The 17931-nt window shown below is 43.7% G+C and overlaps 2 protein-coding genes across 4 annotated transcripts in view; one reads left to right on the top strand and one right to left on the bottom strand.

Moving 5' to 3' along the window:
• TLCD4 (TLC domain containing 4) overlaps window positions 1-17931 on the bottom strand; it is a 40990-nt gene that overhangs the window by 16316 nt on the left and 6743 nt on the right. The window contains exons 1-3 of one of the 3 annotated variants that reach the window (XM_028732737.2): window positions 12968-13133; window positions 4859-5024; window positions 2251-2340 (exon numbers count right to left, since the gene is read on the bottom strand). In XM_028732737.2, the coding sequence (XP_028588570.2) occupies window positions 2251-2340; window positions 4859-5016 (248 nt within the window). In that variant the 5' untranslated portion in view covers window positions 5017-5024; window positions 12968-13133. Of the gene's footprint in view, window positions 1-2250; window positions 2341-4858; window positions 5025-12568; window positions 12590-12967; window positions 13134-17931 lie in introns of those variants that run through there. The other 2 variants (XM_077928459.1, XM_077928458.1) reach the window with 2 other exon arrangements.
• The window catches only part of ALG14 (ALG14 UDP-N-acetylglucosaminyltransferase subunit), a 49893-nt gene continuing 45378 nt past the window's right edge, over window positions 13417-17931 (top strand). The window contains exon 1 of the mRNA XM_077928460.1: window positions 13417-13553. The gene's annotated coding sequence lies outside the window, so the exon portion shown is untranslated. The remainder of the gene's footprint in view (window positions 13554-17931) is intronic.

The following is a 17931-nucleotide window of genomic DNA, read 5'->3' as shown; positions in this document are numbered from 1 at the left end:
CTGCAGCCAGGATGGAAGGGAGCAAGCAGACTGCTGTGCACAACCGAGAGCAACAAATAGGCCTGGACTGGGAACCAAAATATACAGGGTGGTTGATTCCCTCATCACTTTCACAACACCTCATTTTCTACAGGCTGCTGCCAGCATGGATCTTACAGGCAGTCTTCCCCCAACACACACACACACAATGTGGAGAAGGGGGAAGTGAGCACAAAGTGACGCTAGTGTTACTCCAGCAGTAACCAGCTTACCTGGGAAAGCTGGACAGAGGGATACCTCCATTCATTTCAACTCTCTCCCCCAAGCCCAGCATAAGGAGGGAGGGCTTAAGATTGCTCTGCCCATCATGAATTACATTTCACCTTGATTCTCATGATAGCGAGCCAACAACAAGTTGTAGGTGAATTTTCTTGTGAAGATGTTTGCACAGATTTCTGGCAATTGTTGCTTGATTATTTTTTTAAAAAGGAAAGTATGAGAACAAACTGAAACTTAGCAGACATGTGCAGATAAGGCATACAAACTGCAGTGCCAAGAACTACTGTCCCACTCCACAAATTAGCTGAAAATATGAATCCAGAAGGGAATTATTTCTGTACACACCACTGTACGCCTCAAAAACAGCAACAAAAACTTGAAGCTTAAAAATTAATGAGAAGCTCCAATTTGATCTTCATCAATGGAAGTGGAATCCTACATTTTATTTGCTATTAAAAACTTAGTAGCGGTGGCAGAGAAAGAATCAGGCACTTTTTACTGCATTAGACAAGTAGATGCTGCTGAAAGAAGCACTTAATATAGCCTTTAAACCTTCTTCTTATTCCCCAACATGCTAGCTAAATCACAGCCAACTGAAGATTGAAACTATTTCAAAGCTCATCCAAAGAACTCCTATTCTAACAAAGGAAACTAGTTCTCTCCCTGAATAATCAGGCATTTAAGAAAGTTTATGTCAGTAGATTTATGTCAGTTTCTTACTCAATAGATTTAAAATCTGGTAAGTCCTCCCCCTGTCCCCTGTACGGAAATCTAACCCGTTATTATTGTAATGCTCCCCAGGTGGAGGAGCATTAAAAGCCTCAGCGCCTAGGACTTGCTGATCGAAAGGTCGGCGGTTCGAATCCCCGCGGCGGGGTGCGCTCCCGTTGCTCGGTCCCAGCGCCTGCCAACCTAGCAGTTCGAAAGCACCTCCGGGTGCAAGTAGATAAATAGGGACCGCTTTCTAGCGGGAAGGTAAACGGTGTTTCCGTGTGCGGCTCTGGCTCGCCAGAGCAGCGATGTCACGCTGGCCATGTGACCTGGAAGTGTCTCCGGACAGCGCTGGCCCCCAGGCGCACAACCCCAGAGTCTGGCAAGACTGGCCCGTACGGGCAGGGGTACCTTTACCTTTAAAGGGAACACAAAGCACACATTCCAATGAATTGCTTCCAATAGCAACTAGCCACATTTCTCTTGTGCTGCTGCTCAGTGGAAATGCAAGATCAATACCAACATTCATTTTCTAGAAAGACCACCCTCGTTTTGCAATGCTTTGTGTCATCTTTACAAAACGTTTTAGGAAGCAAAGTGGCCTCAAACAGAGATTCTGAAAAAGGGATCTATAATTTCATGCGAAGTTTATACCAGCAAACCATGCTGAACCTCAGCTACCTGCATCAGCACCTTATTAAGAAAAAGTATGCACAGTATTGGCTGTCTAATTCTTAATGCTGCCACAGAGTTCTCATCCACATGTTTTATTTGTAGTATCTCATATTATTATTTACTTATTAAATTTATATCCCGTTCTTCCTCTCGAAGGAGCCCAGGGCAGCAAACACACCCACAAGCAAAACACACAAAAAAGGCCTTGTAACATTCTCTTATCCAGTGGTCTCATGGTTGCCAGGAGCAGCATCCTTCAGCCATCAAATACCTGGGTAAACAATGGTCATAGCGGTAAACAGTATTTATTTAGACAGAAGGTGGTGATGATGGTATCTGTGAGGAAGCTTACAGGAATTTTATCACTGTAAAGGCAACTTCAATAAGCAACTCTGATAATCCAGAGCCTCAGAATTCTTCTCAACATTATAGCCAACACAAATAAGAAACAACACTTTAGAACTTTTGTACAATTGGTAGAGGTAAATGTCTTATGCTTTAAATTAAGCTTGGAAATAATTTGACTAGCAGAGTGAAGAGCAATGGAACAGTCGAGTGGGGCAAGGAAAAGGGGAGAGGAGATTCACAAGCAAGAATGTGCCTTACCAAACATGGTCAGCATTTACAGCTTCATCGTACATTAAAATATACAAACAAAATACTCCAACCAACAAGGCATGGAATGATGATACCGTCCTAAAAAGAAAAGAAAAAACACAACCCAATTAGGAATGAACTGGATTTAAAATTGGGGGAGATGGGTGCAACAATTATATGCTTCTAGAAATTCTCAAAATATTTAAACCTCAGTCAGAAAAGCCTGCCATTAATACAGATTGCAAAATAGTATCCATGGAAAATAGTTTTGAGTTGGGAGTCACCTACACTAGAATGTTTCAAAGTGCTTGTTCTGCATGTAGGAAACTGTATTATTATTATATGGCAATGCCATCCAAAAGCCGGGCAGATATGAGTTTCAAAGAACTCACCCATTGCAGGCCATTATAGTTTACTTCATAGTGAGAGAGGGAGACCTCAGCTACCAGGCTCCCTACAAACAAGAGTAGGATAACACCAAAAAGGGGGTTCCCTGTTATTATATACAGTGGTACCTTGGGTTAAGAACTTAATTCGTTCTGGAGGTCTGTTCTTAATCTGAAACTGTTCTTAACCTGAAGCACCACTTTAGCTAATGGGGCCTCCCGCTGCTGCTGTGCCGCCGCTGCACCATTTCTGTTCTCATCCTGAAGCAAAGTTCTTAACCCGGGGTAATATTTCTGGGTTAGCGGAGTCTGTAACCTGAAGCGTCTGTAACCTGAAGCATCTGTAATCCGAGGTGCCACTGTACTATTCATTTTCAAAAGGCCATTGCAGAAGCAGATTTAGGGCAGAGCTATAGTTCTACCATACTGGGCACCAAGTCTAGGGTGTACCACAGGGCGCCACAACTATTACCGTAGAGAATTGAGCAGAACGGAAGACCAGAGGTGGGAGGCACAAATTTTGGCCTCGCAGGGTGCTGCTGAAATTTGAAAGACTGAAGTCCATCTCTGACCATTGTCATTTGTGTCCCAAGGTTCAAAGTGCTTCATATACTCTGCAGATAACTGTGCCAGCTTAACACATCCAGGTATCAGAAACTTGAATTAGTGTTGTTGAAGCTTCACTTAAGAATGACAGCTAGCACATACAGGAACTCCAACACCATGACGCATAACTCTAACACTAATACATAAACTATGTGTGCTTTTTCATTCAGGCCATTGGTGGCACCAACAGCAGTTCTGTGACCACCTCCCCAAAACTAAAGCAAAGGAGAAGCCTTGAAAATACAGAGGTCCAGCAAATCTTTGGAATGGAGCCATACATTTCAGTGCATTGACCCGTCATCTAGAAGAACCCTGGTCAGAGAGAGAAATTTACATAAAGAAAGTGAATCTTTTGTTGGTTCACCACACATCTGTTTGCTGGTGTTTTCAGAGATAAAACATTGAACAAACATTATCTTCCACTCACTTTGGGGCTTCAGTTAAGAAAAGCCTAACAGAAACTTTGCCTGTCGTAATGCCACTCCTTTAACGGCAGTTGGTAAACAGTCTTCCAATATCCATTCATTTGGCACCACTCCAACAGCGAAAGATGCGCACCACTAAGTATATTCTCTTAGAAATATGGAGTGGTATTTTTCCTTACACCACAGGTAGATCTCACATTCAACTGCAATACTTGCAACGTGAAAGATGCATTTAGAGCACTATTTTATAAATTGCTAAGTAGTTCGTTTTCCCCGTGTCAAATTTTAAAACGGAAATTCCTCAGAGCAGGGACCTGTCCTCTTGAACTCTGTAAAGTGCTGTGCGAACTGATAAAGCTATATTTTTGTATGAGATTAATGGTTTCTTCCACAAGAGTACTGCAAAATATCACTTAGGCAACAAATGCAAAGGATATCTGCAGTGGGGGACAGGAGGATCACAGACAAGATGTGCATATCACAAATCAGTTTTTGTGTATATTTTCATATTTAAGAACAAAAGTATACTACATCTCAGTGGTCAATTCATGGAAGGCAAGCAATCAGCAAACAGGATACCATCCAATATTTTCTTATAAGTCTCCTACTAAATTCCATAAAAAGTACTTATTGTGCTCTTATCAGTTTATTTAGGACAAGACAACACTGCTTCCGCTTTGCCCATTTTTGCGCATTTAACGGTAAACACTCAGCAGATGAAGTTTTCTAGTACGGAACTGAAGTAACAGAGAAAGCTTACATTAGTTTATATGCAACCTGACTGCTCTTAAAAGCACAGAAGCAGGGCCAGTAAATTAGATGGCACCCCTAAGTAACCACATATATTTTTCTGCAACTCAGTAATATGCACACTATGTAAACAAAGTTAAACTCACCGTCACAATGGCAACCAAGGTTCATTAATATTTTTAAATTCTAACTCAAGTCACTTTAATTTCAAATTTATTTATCAGTATTTATTTATTATTTCAATTTATATCTCACTTATCAACATATAACATCTAAAGCAGCTTTTCTGTAAAGAAAATAAGTGTTTTTATTGTACCAAAAAAATGGAACTAAGAACAATCGAGTTTTGGAGCTATGTTCTTTTGGCAAGTGTGCTAGTAAGCACAACTGAATTATTACAAGTTTTTGAAAATCTATTAATAGTTGTATCCCATTGTTTATAAACTTTACCTTGAATTCCATTCGATCTTCTTCTTTTGGTCAAGACTGCTAAAACCAGAAGTTACACGTGCAGAAATCCAAGAACTTAGCACGTGGAAGAGAAGTTGAGATATAGCAAAACTGCTAACAGCAACACCCAAATTGAGTTTACTGAAGGCAGACATCATTCTTCAGCCTGTTAAGGGAAGAAGGGGGGGGTTCCTTAATTCAGGCATGGATTGTCAATGGAGTATAAGCAAAGCAACAATCATGTCAATTTAAATAACAACATGAAACACAGAAGCTACAACTCTCTCAACAGCCATGGGTAGAAGAGAAGCAAGCATGCATAAAGCTGGAGGTGTCCAGCAGGGTGATTGGGCTCTACTAAAGAAAAACACCATTTGCTGCATACACATTTGTCCCCTGCTCACAGTCCAGCTTTCTTGAATTGCAACTATAGTTTTAAAACCTTTCTAATATCAACACACACACTAAATAGATTGGCCCTGACCTCTCAAGTTATGCCAGCTGGGCAAGGGATATGATTTTCACTACATCCTCAACACCAGGATAACTCAAAAGTAATAGTTATGACAGTGCAGTGTCATCATTGTGCCATCATAACTTCAAGTCAGCCAGCTACACGGTTGTAACTGTGACAGCATAAGGGAGGGAAAGGAAGGGAGTTGAAGAGGAGTGCCCAGGTAAGTCAGAACTAGGGTTGCCATGTGTCCTCTTTTTCCCAGAACACGCCCTCTTTTTGGGTAGTAAAATTTGGGACAAATTGCATTTATTTGCTTTGAATGGCCGCCATAGGGTCCTCTCTTTTGCTTTTCAAAATATGGCAACCCTAGTTGGAAACTTATCCTTCTCCAGGGGTAGGGTCCAGTCTCCCCACAACACTGATGTGAACTAATGGCAGCAAAATACAAACACAAAAAGAATTCAAGGCAGTGATGGCCAAACCTGGCCCTCCAGCTGTTTGGGGACTACAACTCTCATCATCCCTAGCTAACAGGACCAGTGGTCAGGAATGATTGGAATTGTAGTCCCAAAACAGCTGGAGGGCTAAGTTTGGCCATCACTGATTCAAGGCAACAAACCCCAAAGCCACAGAAGACAAAATACTAGTTCAGTAGCCAATCACAAGACTTTCCCAGGAACATAAACTAGGAGAACATAAACCAAGACCTACAGCCACATCAGTCTGTCCCCATGTAGTTTGGACAAGGAAAATACAAGTGGAGTTCCCCAAATGCCATTGGTGACCACCTCACACTCGTAACTCATTTTTCCTTGCAGAATATGAAACAAGGCACACTGAGTAAAATGAAGAGAAGTGAGACACATCGTTTGACTCAGTGTTCGAAATTCCCCAAGTGTCAGGCACGTTTTACTACTGGCGCAGGTCCAATTGCGACTACGTGGAGATTACTGGACAACAGGTTGGCGACCATGGTTTAAAAAACCTCTGCCATAGTCCATTCTTAATACCATTTTCCATTTCCACTGTGTGTTTTTCCTCCTCCTTGCATGCTAGGACAAGTGAATTGCTGTAAGAGCAAGCAATGTTGTTGAGATCATAGAACTGTAGTGTTGGAAGGGACCCCAAGGGTCAGCGAGTCCAACTCCCTGGTGAGTAGACATTCCGTTGTGGCGACCGTAACCTAGGTTTAAGGTGCCATTTGGTGTCTAACTTATATATCCGAGTTTCTAAGCCTATTTGTTCTAGAGGTACAGAGTGTTAACTGCATTTCATAAAGCTAAATGTTGTCCTGCATGAACCGAAAGTGCATCCTAGGATACACCCAACACTCTCAAGTGGTTGTAAATTACAGGGTAGGATCAATAGTGATGTGAAGGAACCTCCATTACTGATCTTATTGGTGAAGCTTAATAAACCTCCAGAAAAGCCCAAGGTTCCCTATAACACTTTGAAAATCCCTGGTGCAGATTAAAAGCACTTCATAAGAACCAGGCTTAGACCTATAAAAAACAGAGTCTATAACTTGGAAGAGTATCTATGCTTTACATTAAATATGTTAACAGACATGATTTGTGCAGCCTACCAAAACGGTGTTGTATCAATTAGCCATAACCCCGAGAGACTAGATCACAACCCTGTAGACAATTTCTAATTTCAGCAGGAAATCAAATGAGGTTCTTTGGGGGAAAATTTACAGACCTTATTAAGAAACAATTTCCAAAGAGTGTTGACAAATGAGATAATGTTTTTTCAAGGTGCATTGATTTAATCTGCTAGGCAAAGCAAACAAAATCTCGAACACACATGATTGTGTTTAGCTCATGTTCAAAGTATATGATTCAAAACCATAAAACAAAGTTTGGAGCACATATCCTTATGTGGGATGTATCCTTATCAATTCTGTGCTAAGAGACCACTTTTTAGCCATTTCTGTTTTTACCATTTTGCCAATTCCCCATGCAAACCTGATGGCAAGATTGAACTGAAAATAATTAATAGATCTAGCATGAATTGCCACTGAGTGGATCCAGTCTGCTTTTTAAAACTAAGGGATGATTTAGTAATTATAAAGTCATGGTCTATCCAGCTATAATCAGTAAAAGGTAAAGGGAGCCCTGACCATTAGGTCCAGTCGTGGCTGACTCCGGGGTTGTGGCGCTCATCTCGCTTTATTGGCCGAGGGAGCCGGTGTACAGCTTCCAGGTCATGGGGCCAGCATGACTAAGCCGCTTCTGGCGAACCAGAGCAGCGAACGGAAACGTCGTTTACCTTCCCACCAGAGCGGTACCTATTTATCTACTTGCACTTTGACATGCTTTCGAACTGCTAGGTTGGCAGGAGCAGGGACCGAGGAAGGGGAGCTCACCCCATCGCGGGGATTCGAACCACCCACCTTCTGCTCGGCAAGTCCTAGGCTCTATGGTTTAACCCACAGCGTCACCCGCGTCCCAATATTCGCAATTAGTTAATTAATGCCACCAATATTCTCCCTAAGCTAATGGCTTCCTGTTGATCCATAAAACCAGAAGCTGAAATATATGTGCAGAAGCAGCCTTATGTACATTTTTTCCCTTCTGAATTGTTTCTCCCAAATGCAAAATGATGCTATACAGGCAGTTTATTTTGTTAGTGCCCTGTGCACCTTTACTGTGCACCAGTTCTGTTTGTTTGAACAAATGCTTATTTCCAATCCCATCGAGCAACACTACACCAATAACATTAGACATGTACCATTTTTAAACTATAGACTACAGTAATACCTTTAAATATTATTAACACTTAGAATCTCTAGTAAGCACAGATTTTTAACTATCCACCAAAAGCAGCCATTTCTTTTGTTCCAGAGTGCTTATGAATGAACTGTAACACTGTAACCCTATGCATAATTAGGCTGCAGTCCTATATATACTTACCTGAGTGCATGTCCTATTGAATTAACTGGGGCTTACTTCTGAGTAGATATGTATAGGATTGCACTTAAGTTTCAAAAAGAGTCTAGTAGCGGTGGAGACATTTACTTCCAAATAAATATGAGTAGGATTAGGCTGCAAAAGTTACACAAAAAATCAAAGGCAATGTTAAACCTATACCTAATATTCCAACTCCATATCATTGTACAATTATTTTGAGCTATGGTACTTTCATGCAAGGGACGCGGGTGGCGCTGTGGGTAAAAGCCTCAGCGCCTAGGGCTTGCCGATCGAAAGGTCGGCGGTTCGAATCCCCGCGGCGGGGTGCGCTCCCGTTGCTCGGTCCCAGCGCCTGCCAACCTAGCAGTTCAAAAGCACCCCCAGGTGCAAGTAGATAAATAGGGACCACTTACTGGCGGGAAGGTAAACGGCGTTTCCGTGTGCTGCGCTGGCTCGCCAGATGCAGCTTTGTCACGCTGGCCACGTGACCCGGAAGTGTCTGCGGACAGCGCTGGCCCCCGGCCTATAGAGTGAGATGGGCGCACAACCCTAGAGTCTGTCAAGACTGGCACGTACGGGCAGGGGTACCTTTACCTTTTTATTAGGTGGGTAAAGGTTGTCACTCCTGACTTATGTACTGAAATAGTCCATGGCCATTCTCTAAATGACTTCTGGACCTCTCAACATGCACTTCCTCTGGGGCAACAAAATACAAAGATAATAGGAAATTGTCAAACTCAGCCATTTCAAAATACAGTTTCAAGTTTTGCCACTGCTTTTCGTAGTGATAGATACAACATCTCTCATACACACAACTTCCATACCCACTCTAATTCAATGATAATTAATAATCAGGTGTTTCCATCCCAAGGTCCTTGCATAGATTATACATACATAAACTGTTAAGTGTATAAAAACTGAGAATGAATCCTGGTAAGGCAGAAATATGCTGAGTAGGTGGTAAACAACCTGTTTTAGACAGGACTGCACTACCTGTGAAAGAGCAGGTTCATAGTCTAGGGATACTCCAAGAAACAGGATTGCCACTTGATGCCCAGAAAGCATGAGTGGCATTAAGTTATTTCCTGCCCAGCTACTGCTGGTTCACCAGCTGTGGCCATTTCTTGACTGACACAGCTTCACCAAAGTAACCTACCCTCTGATCATCTCCAGTTTCGTTTATTATCCTGTGATCTACATGGGGCTACCCTTGAAGACTGTTCAGAAGCTACAACTAGTACAGAATGTGGCAGCCCAAGAGCCAAGTGGGGTGGCTTATTGTAACCATACAACAGTAGTTTTATGAGAGTAGCACTGGTTGCTACTGCTGCTATTCCCAACTCAAGGTGTTGCTGTTGACATATCAAAACCATGAACAAAAGACTTGAAGGAACACCTGTCCCAGCATCAACCTGCCTGGGCCCAGAGATCTGTAGGAACGATATTTCCGGGGGCCCATCATAGTTGATCTATCATGACACCTTCTATGTGGTGGCACCCCAGTGATGGAACTCCCCTCCCATTCAAAATGCTACTCTACACTTTTTAATGGTAATTGAAGCTGTATCTCTTCACCAAAGTTTCTGGTGCAGTCAATCAGTGTTGCCCTTGTTTACATTATCTCCTAGCACCTGCTTATTGCCAGCATTTCAGGTTCCCAAAGATGCCTTAATTATAGGGAACTCCATATGCACTGCAGATTAGAAGCAATATAATTCCTGAGGAGATTCACATATATTTTAAACCTTAAAGCAGCCTATGCACACACTTACCTGAGAGTAAGCCCCAGTAGGAATTATTCCTAAGTAACCATATATAGACATAGATAGCTGTACTGGACTTTTACATATGAAGAGCAAAGGAGAATGATATTAACAAAGAAACAGAAATAGAAGAGTCCCGTCCCCCCCAATTGATTCAAACAAATATAAAACTAGTAAGAGATTAGCATCAAAAGACCCATGTGGAATTAGTATATAGAAAGCAGCAAGGCAATACTCAATTATGGCAGCAGTGATAGAAAATATTTTCTCACTTGGAAAGCTGAAACTTGAAGGCAGCACTTCAGTAACAGGCTTGACACAGAAAAGTAAATAGGCTACAATAATACTAGTGTGGCTTGACTGACCAGACACTAAGTATTCTACAGCTCCACTAAATTATACCACATAATAGATAAGGATTTAAATACTGCCTTTGAGAACTATGGCATTCTCTCGAGGCAGATCAAAATAACACTCATAAAACAGATTCAAAAATAAAATGCATAGTAATAACCACATAGAAACCAGAAATCAAATGACAGCAAAGACTAAAATTACAAGCGCATTATGAATCAGTAAAAAGTTGGTGTAAACAACCAGATTATTAAAGGGTACAGTGGTACCTTGGGTTAAGAACTTAATTCGTTCTGGAGGTCCATTCTTAACCTGAAACTGTTCTTAACCTGAGGTACCACTTTAGCTAATGGGGCCTCCCGCTGCTGCCGTGCCACCACCACACAATTTCTGTTCTCATCCTGAAGCAAAGTTCTTAACCCGAGGTACTATTTCTAGGTTAGCTGAGTCTGTAACCTGAAGCGTCTGTAACCCAAGGTACCACTGTACTTAAAAGCAGGTAATTAGGGAAACAGAAAGTTACTGTGGAGCCACAAGGCTTGACAACCTGACAAACCTTATGGGTAAATCCAAGAGCAGGGCCTCCACAGCCAATCTTAAAGCATGCTGCAGATAGTCCCTTAAATAACTTGACCCCAAGCTGTTTAGGCTTTTAAAAAGGTAACATCTAGCATTTGAAATTGAGCTTGGAAGTGCATTGGGAGCCAGTGCAGCTGGTGCAGATTCGGTGTTGCAGGCTCTTATCACATGGCGTTCACACCTCTTGTCACACTCTCAAGGTATGCATCTGGCCCTTCAAAAGAAGTGTAACCCAATACAACACCAGTGGCACACACCTTCACCCAGATCACATTTCTCCACCCACATTACACCTGTCTTATCTGATCTAAATGCCAGCTTGTTTGCCCTCAGCCATCTCATGCTACCTCCAGACACTGTTCAAGACTTCCGCAGCTTCCCTGGGACAAGCAGGTGATGACACAGCAGCCTTTGGCACAAACTTGGGAAGCAGTAAATAGCAGTTTGAGCAACACCAGCAGGAAGTGGGAGGATGTACCTTCTATCATTATTAACGTGTTGTGTGCTGGATGAAGACAAGTAAGGGCTGAGGTTCAAATCGCCATTCAGTGAGGAACAGGTGAATGACCTCAGGCCAACCATCAAACTCTCAGCCCAAACTACTTTACACTGCAAGTACAAAATGTGAGTGGGGAGAACCATGAGCTCCTCAGAGGAAAGGCATGATATAAACAAGTTCAAACCTCTGGGTCAGTTCAGCCAACAGCTTCATTTAGATGCTGAAAAGCACGGGAAATAAGATGGAATCCTGAAGCACCCAAAAGGCCACAGGGTGGAGCAGGTGTCTCTCAGCCCTACTTTCTGGGCTTGCCCCTCTAGAAATGGCTCCCAATTCCAGAAGGAAACCATAGTCAATGGAATCCAAGGCTATTGAGCGATCCAGGAGAACTAACAGCATTGCATGCAAACCTGGTCCGTTCCTAGCATCATCCACCAGTGTGACGAGGCTGTTTCTGTCCCCGTATCAGGTCAGAAATCCGGCTGGAATGGATCCAAGCAATCCGCATTATCCGCTACTACTTGGAGTGCCCAGGAAGCGGTCTCCCACTGATGTAAATAAATCTGTGCGGTACTTAAAAGCATTGAAGTCCAAAAGTGTAAGAAGTCTGAGCCGAATCTTTGGTGCATTGTTTCAAAGCGGACAGGCCACTTTCACAACAGTGAAACAGCAGCACAGCCTAAGCTACAGTTAACACTCAATTTGAGGTTGGTACCTGGGCCCTCTCTCCTTGTTTACAGGGGTACCAATTTTAATAAAATATGGGGGAGTGGCAAATAGGCCCCACCACACACAACTGATCGCATGACACGGCACACATACACACCATTTGAATGGCAATGCCCATCACCTTTTTTGAGGGGGGCAGCCCCCTCAAATATTTTATTGGGGCTGCAGAAGGGACCTTGTCCCCTAAGCACTGGCTCCTATGCGTCAGTTATCTTTGTCCTTATTAATTCAACCAGATTCCTGGTCCTCCCCTTTTCTCGTTTCTTCTTCAGCAGCGCCCCATTTTCAGTCCCCAGAAGAAAGGGAGGAAACCAAAGTCTGGCATGGTGCTGGGAATAGGAAAGAAAAGAGGGGCCTGAAGAAGAGGGATCTCCTTGCAGACTCCCCGCTCCCCCACCCACCCCGAGACTCCCTCACCTTTTCACCCGCGCGCCCCCGATCCAGCATTTGCAGGTTCTCCTCCTTCCCTTAGCCACGCAACGCATAGGGGAGCGGGGCGGTGTGTATGTGTGTGTGTGTGTCGTGCGCGGAAAGGAAAGGTTGCTACGGCATTTCACCTCCCTCTCCGGCGGCGCTGCGCGACTGGCGCGCATCCTCACCTGCGCCCCGAAGGCTCCCCTCTGCCTTTAATAAGCCCTATAGTACTCGCCCAGAAGCGCGCCGCGCACCAGTGTCTGCAGCCGCGCCGAGAGAAAGGCGGCATCCCCGGACACGCCGCGCAAGGGGCCTACGCGCCCGACACACGACCCGGTGCCCAGACACGTCTTCTCCCGTTTCTCGATGGGAGAAGCAGCCCCCCCCCCCCCCGCTGCTCACCTGAAGTCTCACCGCGGCCGGCCGGGCGGCCCTGCCATCCCTCCTGGCGGGTCCCTGCGGCGGGGGAAAAGCCCCTCACACGCCCACGCGGCGCGGCTTCTCTGGCGGAAACGGCCTCCTCCGCTGCTGCTCTTGCTGCTGCTACTGCGGCAGCCGCGACAGGCGCCCACTGCGGGATCGCGTTACGCCGGCCTCAGCCTTAAAGGGGCCGCCGAACCGCCGCCGCCGCCTCGACGTTCCCAGTTGCCGCAGGGCGGGAAGGGGGAAGCCGGCCAGCCAGCCAGCCGCTCTCACCGCCGCCTCCTGGTCGCCCGCCGAGCGCCCGCGGCGAGAAGCAAGAAGCAAGCCCGCCTCGCCGGCCGGCCGGCTCCAAAAGGCAAGCAGGCAGGCGGCAGAGGCGGCCACCTGCCTCCCACCGAAGGACATTTGCTTGCGGGTTGTTGATGTGGGAAGCGCCCCCCCCCCTTTGCAGACGGGGCAGGAGGCGGGAGTTGGAGATGGACTCAGAAAAATCCACACCCCGCCCCCAAATATTTCATTTTCTGGATGGAGGGCCTGGAGATTTCTCACATGTATTATGAAGAAGGTAACCCTTTTGCTTCCCTCTCCCCATACTGTCGAGGATGCGTGCGCCCCAACCCCAAAATTCACTGCTTGTTTCCCACCCTTACAAAAAACCTTATCGCCCCTGTTGTTTGAGAGCCAGCTGGGATTCATAGGCGGGATTTTATGCCCGTTTGGCAAAGCCAGTTTGTCACCACGTTTTAGATTCCCATATTTCCTCCACAAGGCCGTGTGCATCAGGGTTGGCTAACTTGGGACCCTTCACATTTTGCTGGACTACAATTCCCATCACCCCGACCATCTGGAGCTGATGGGAGTTGTATTCCAGCACTGGCGGAAGGGCATCACATCACCCACCCCTGAAGTATATGGTATTCCCTTCAACCACCTGCCATTTTATCTTCACAACCATCTTGTGAGGTAGTTTAGGCTGAACTCTCAGCCTCACCAGTCCTAGTCTGATAGAATTAATAATAATAATAATAAATAATTAAAACTCAGCCACTCTGGGCGGCTTCCAACATATAATAAAACATTACACATTAAAAGGCTTCCCCATACAGCGCTGCCTTCAGATGTCATCTAAAGGTTATATACCGTATTGGCCTGAATATAAGCCTCACTTTTTTTCCAAATTCCGACCGTGAAAAGTTAAAGTGCGGCTTAAATTCGCAACCTTACAAAAATTGGCTTTTATTATATCGCTGCTGAAACAAGACATTCAGTAAAATGGACAGGGATGGTGGTAGTTGTAGTCAAACAACATCTGGAAGGCCACAAGTTCCCATACCTAAACTAAAGTCACTTCCACACCACACATTTAAAGCACACTTATTCCATTTTTAAGAGTCATGGCTTCCCTACCATCACCAAGAATCCTGGGAATTATAGGTTGTTAAGGGAACTAAGTTGTTCGGAGACCCTGAAGCTACATTTCCCAGGATGCTTTAGTGAGGAGGGGAGCCATGAATAAGAGTGGCTTTAATGTATGGTGTGGATTTGGCCAAAAGAACTGGTTGCCAACTGGTAGGTTGGAAGCCTTACCTGCAGTACATCTCATACAAATATATGGTCAAAATTAATTGGATCCAGCATCAGGGGCACATTTAGAAATCTTGAGAAACTGTCATAGGCACCACCAATAAATGGCTGGGGGGGTGGGTTGCCTAGTCACAAAATGGCTGCCAAGGAGACCTGCCTTGTCACAAATGACTTCCCAAGAAACTAAGTGCAAGACAAAATTATGAACTGAATCCCAATCCCAAGCCACATATTTGCCACGCAAAAGACAACAAAACAAAAGGAAAAGTGATGATGCTCAGAGAAAGATATCCAGTCCAAAAACCATACAAACTCCATCACAAAAGAAACGGACAGGAATAACTCAACCACACACTCCCTCAAACCACACCAGAAACGCAAAATCCAGCCACCAACAATGCCCCCCTTGCAAAAGAGGCAAATTCCACCACAGAAAATCACAAATAACAGGCAAAATCCACCCCAAAATGCTAGCCACACAGAAAGAAGCAAAACACCCCCAAAAGGCAAAACAGGCATTACACAAACAAGTATGTGTGTGCAGGCACATATCAAAAAGCAAGCAGACACCTCCCACCAAAGAGACAAAACACTCCTTCCATTGCTTACCAAGCAGCAATGGGGTCTCCTTTCCTTTTAAATAAATAAGTTGGCAAGCAGGTGGATAGTTAGGTATTAGCATCCACCTACCCTGCTCTCTCTGCCTTTGCTGAGAAAAGGCATTCTGAAGAAAGGAAGAGGGTGGGGTGGCTGGAGGCCGTACTTAGTTTTCCAGCCAATGCAGCACCACCAAGAAGAAATACTTGTAAAATTCCAAAACAAATTAAACATTGGGAGAAGAAGGAACTTCAACAGGAACCAAGTAGGGTGTCTGGAGTGCCACTGTGCCTGTGGGCACCATGTTGGGAACTCCAGATCTGTGAAATATGTAAAGAATGTTGCTTAGGGCAACTATTTTGGCAATTTTAAAGATCACCATCTGCTATTTTGTAAGTTTGCTGAGAGGGGAAGATCTATTGCTTTTATTAACATTGATTTGTAGCACAACCCTAGGCATCCCTTGCTTGGAAGAAATTTCCATTAAGTTCATTTATCTGGATGTGTGTACAGGATTACAGCCTTAATAGCTAGATTCACACACAGAGCTTAACTGCAACTTCTGGTTTAGGGGCTGAAGTGTGTGCTGCATGTAGCAAATAGCGGAGAAACCAAGATTTTAGCATAACTGTAATTTGGAGGGTGTATTTGTCTATATTGGCAGGAGCAGGGACCGAGCAACGGGAGCTCACCCCGTAGCTGGGATTTGAACCGCCGAGCTTCTGATCGGCAAGTCCTAGGCTCTGTGGTTTAGACCACAGTGAATGTCAAAGTGCAAGTAGATAAATAGGTGGTACCGCTCCAGCGGGAAGGTAAACGGCATTTCCGTGCACTGCTCTGGTTCGCCAGAAGCGGCTTACTCATGCTGGCCATGACCCAGAAACTTTATGCTGGCTCCCTCGGCCAGTAAAGCAAGATGAGCGCCGCAACCCCAGAGTCGTCCGTGACTGGACCTAACAGTCAGGGATCCCTTTACCTTTTATTTGTCTATATTATTGCCCAAATACAAACAATAGTAACGAAGATCTGAGATCTTGCAGTTTAGGTCTTTTTTTGGTTTTTTAAAGTAATTTTAATTCAAAATAAATGCAACATGTCTGCATGAAAATAAATGGAGCATAATACCTGTTTATACATCTATGTCTGTCTGTCTGTCTGTCTATCTATCTACATATATAGGTGTATGTCCATTCCTATCTATCTAACTACATATATAGGTGTATGTCCATTCCTGTAACATATGGAAAATGAACTGTATTGGAATTAGCAGGGCAAGTTTTAAATGTTTATACACTCAAATAACTTAATTCCAAATGAAAACATGGCCTGATCTAGATTTGCTGCTTCCTGCCCTGCCCTGCCCCCGGCAGATACACTATTTTGCACAATCATAGCTGAATACTGTACTGTTAACTATGAGTTACCTTTGCTGAACTGGAGTGACTTTTCACTCCGCGCACAACTGCTGTCTCCCCATCCTCTTTTAGAAATAATGCAGCATACAAGATGTTTGCCTTTTGATTCAGGCAGGGGCATCTGCCTGCCTTGAATATTCTCAGACTTGAAATGTGTCACTATAGTGAATGAATTTTAATTTATTTCTAGGTACAGTACATGCACACACAGAGACACACATCACAAAGCAAATTAATTTTTTAAAAAACAGATAACCTATACTGACAGCATTACTTTCTCAGTAATGAAAACTGTATAAAATTATTAAATGGAAAGGGTAACCTTGCACAATAAACTTTGGCAAAACTTCACTGAAACTATGTTTATTCAAGCCTACATCCCGTAGCCTTAAGGAGAGGTCAACTCCCTCCCGGGTTTCTGGACACCATGCTAAGATGGCCATCTTCTGGAGAGCTTTTGAGTTGCCCTTAATATCTAATTTTTATGTTTCTGATTAGTGTAGCAATGTTTCTACTGATTAGTTCTTAGGAGGTATTTCGGGGTTTTTTAATGTAACTTTTATATGATTTCATGTTTAATATATCTTATCATCTATCTTGAAGAGTTTGCCTGAATAAATAAATGGTAGAAGGAAAACAATGCAAACCAAAGCTTTATTGATCTGGACTCAATACACCAATCATCTGTATTCTGGCACTCTACACAATCATGAAGTTTAGAATTACATCAATTAGAAAATCCTTGTGTTGGTAAATACAAAAAACACCAAACATACCAATAAAGAAAACATTTTATCAAGTTAACCTGCTTACATCACCATATAATTCTTATCAATAACACAGCTCATGGTCTGTACCTATATATAGTATATTTACAGTGGAACCTCGGTTGTCGAACGCAATCCATCCCGAAAGACTGTTTAACTTCCAACAACCGAGGCGCAATGGGCTGTCAGCAAGTTCTATGGGGGAAATTGAGAAAGCCGTTCGACTTCTGAGGCACGTTTGAAAACGGAAGCAATTCCGTGTTTTCGGCATTTGGCTTCCGAATTGTTCGGCTTCTGAGAGGCTTGAAAACCAAGGTTCCACTGTGTGTGTGTGTATAAAATAAAATTTATACACCATGATGCACAGCACAATTTACAAAAAGATGGAGCAATGAAGTCAAGAAAAATTAAAAACTTAAAACATACAAAAGTATAAATAAGTATTTTTGTACATTTATAAGCACTGTTGTATCTTTATATTTGCTGGTTACTTTGGAGAACCTGGGGTGTATCATACACATATAGTATTAAAAAGGTAAAGGTACCCCTGCCCGTACGGGCCAGTCTTGACAGACTCTAG

This window comes from Podarcis muralis, chromosome 5 (assembly GCF_964188315.1).
Source record: "Podarcis muralis chromosome 5, rPodMur119.hap1.1, whole genome shotgun sequence".
Lineage (NCBI taxonomy): Eukaryota > Metazoa > Chordata > Lepidosauria > Squamata > Lacertidae > Podarcis > Podarcis muralis.
The sequence above is the reverse complement of the archived record's forward strand: the minus strand, read 5'-3'. Positions and strand labels throughout refer to the sequence as shown.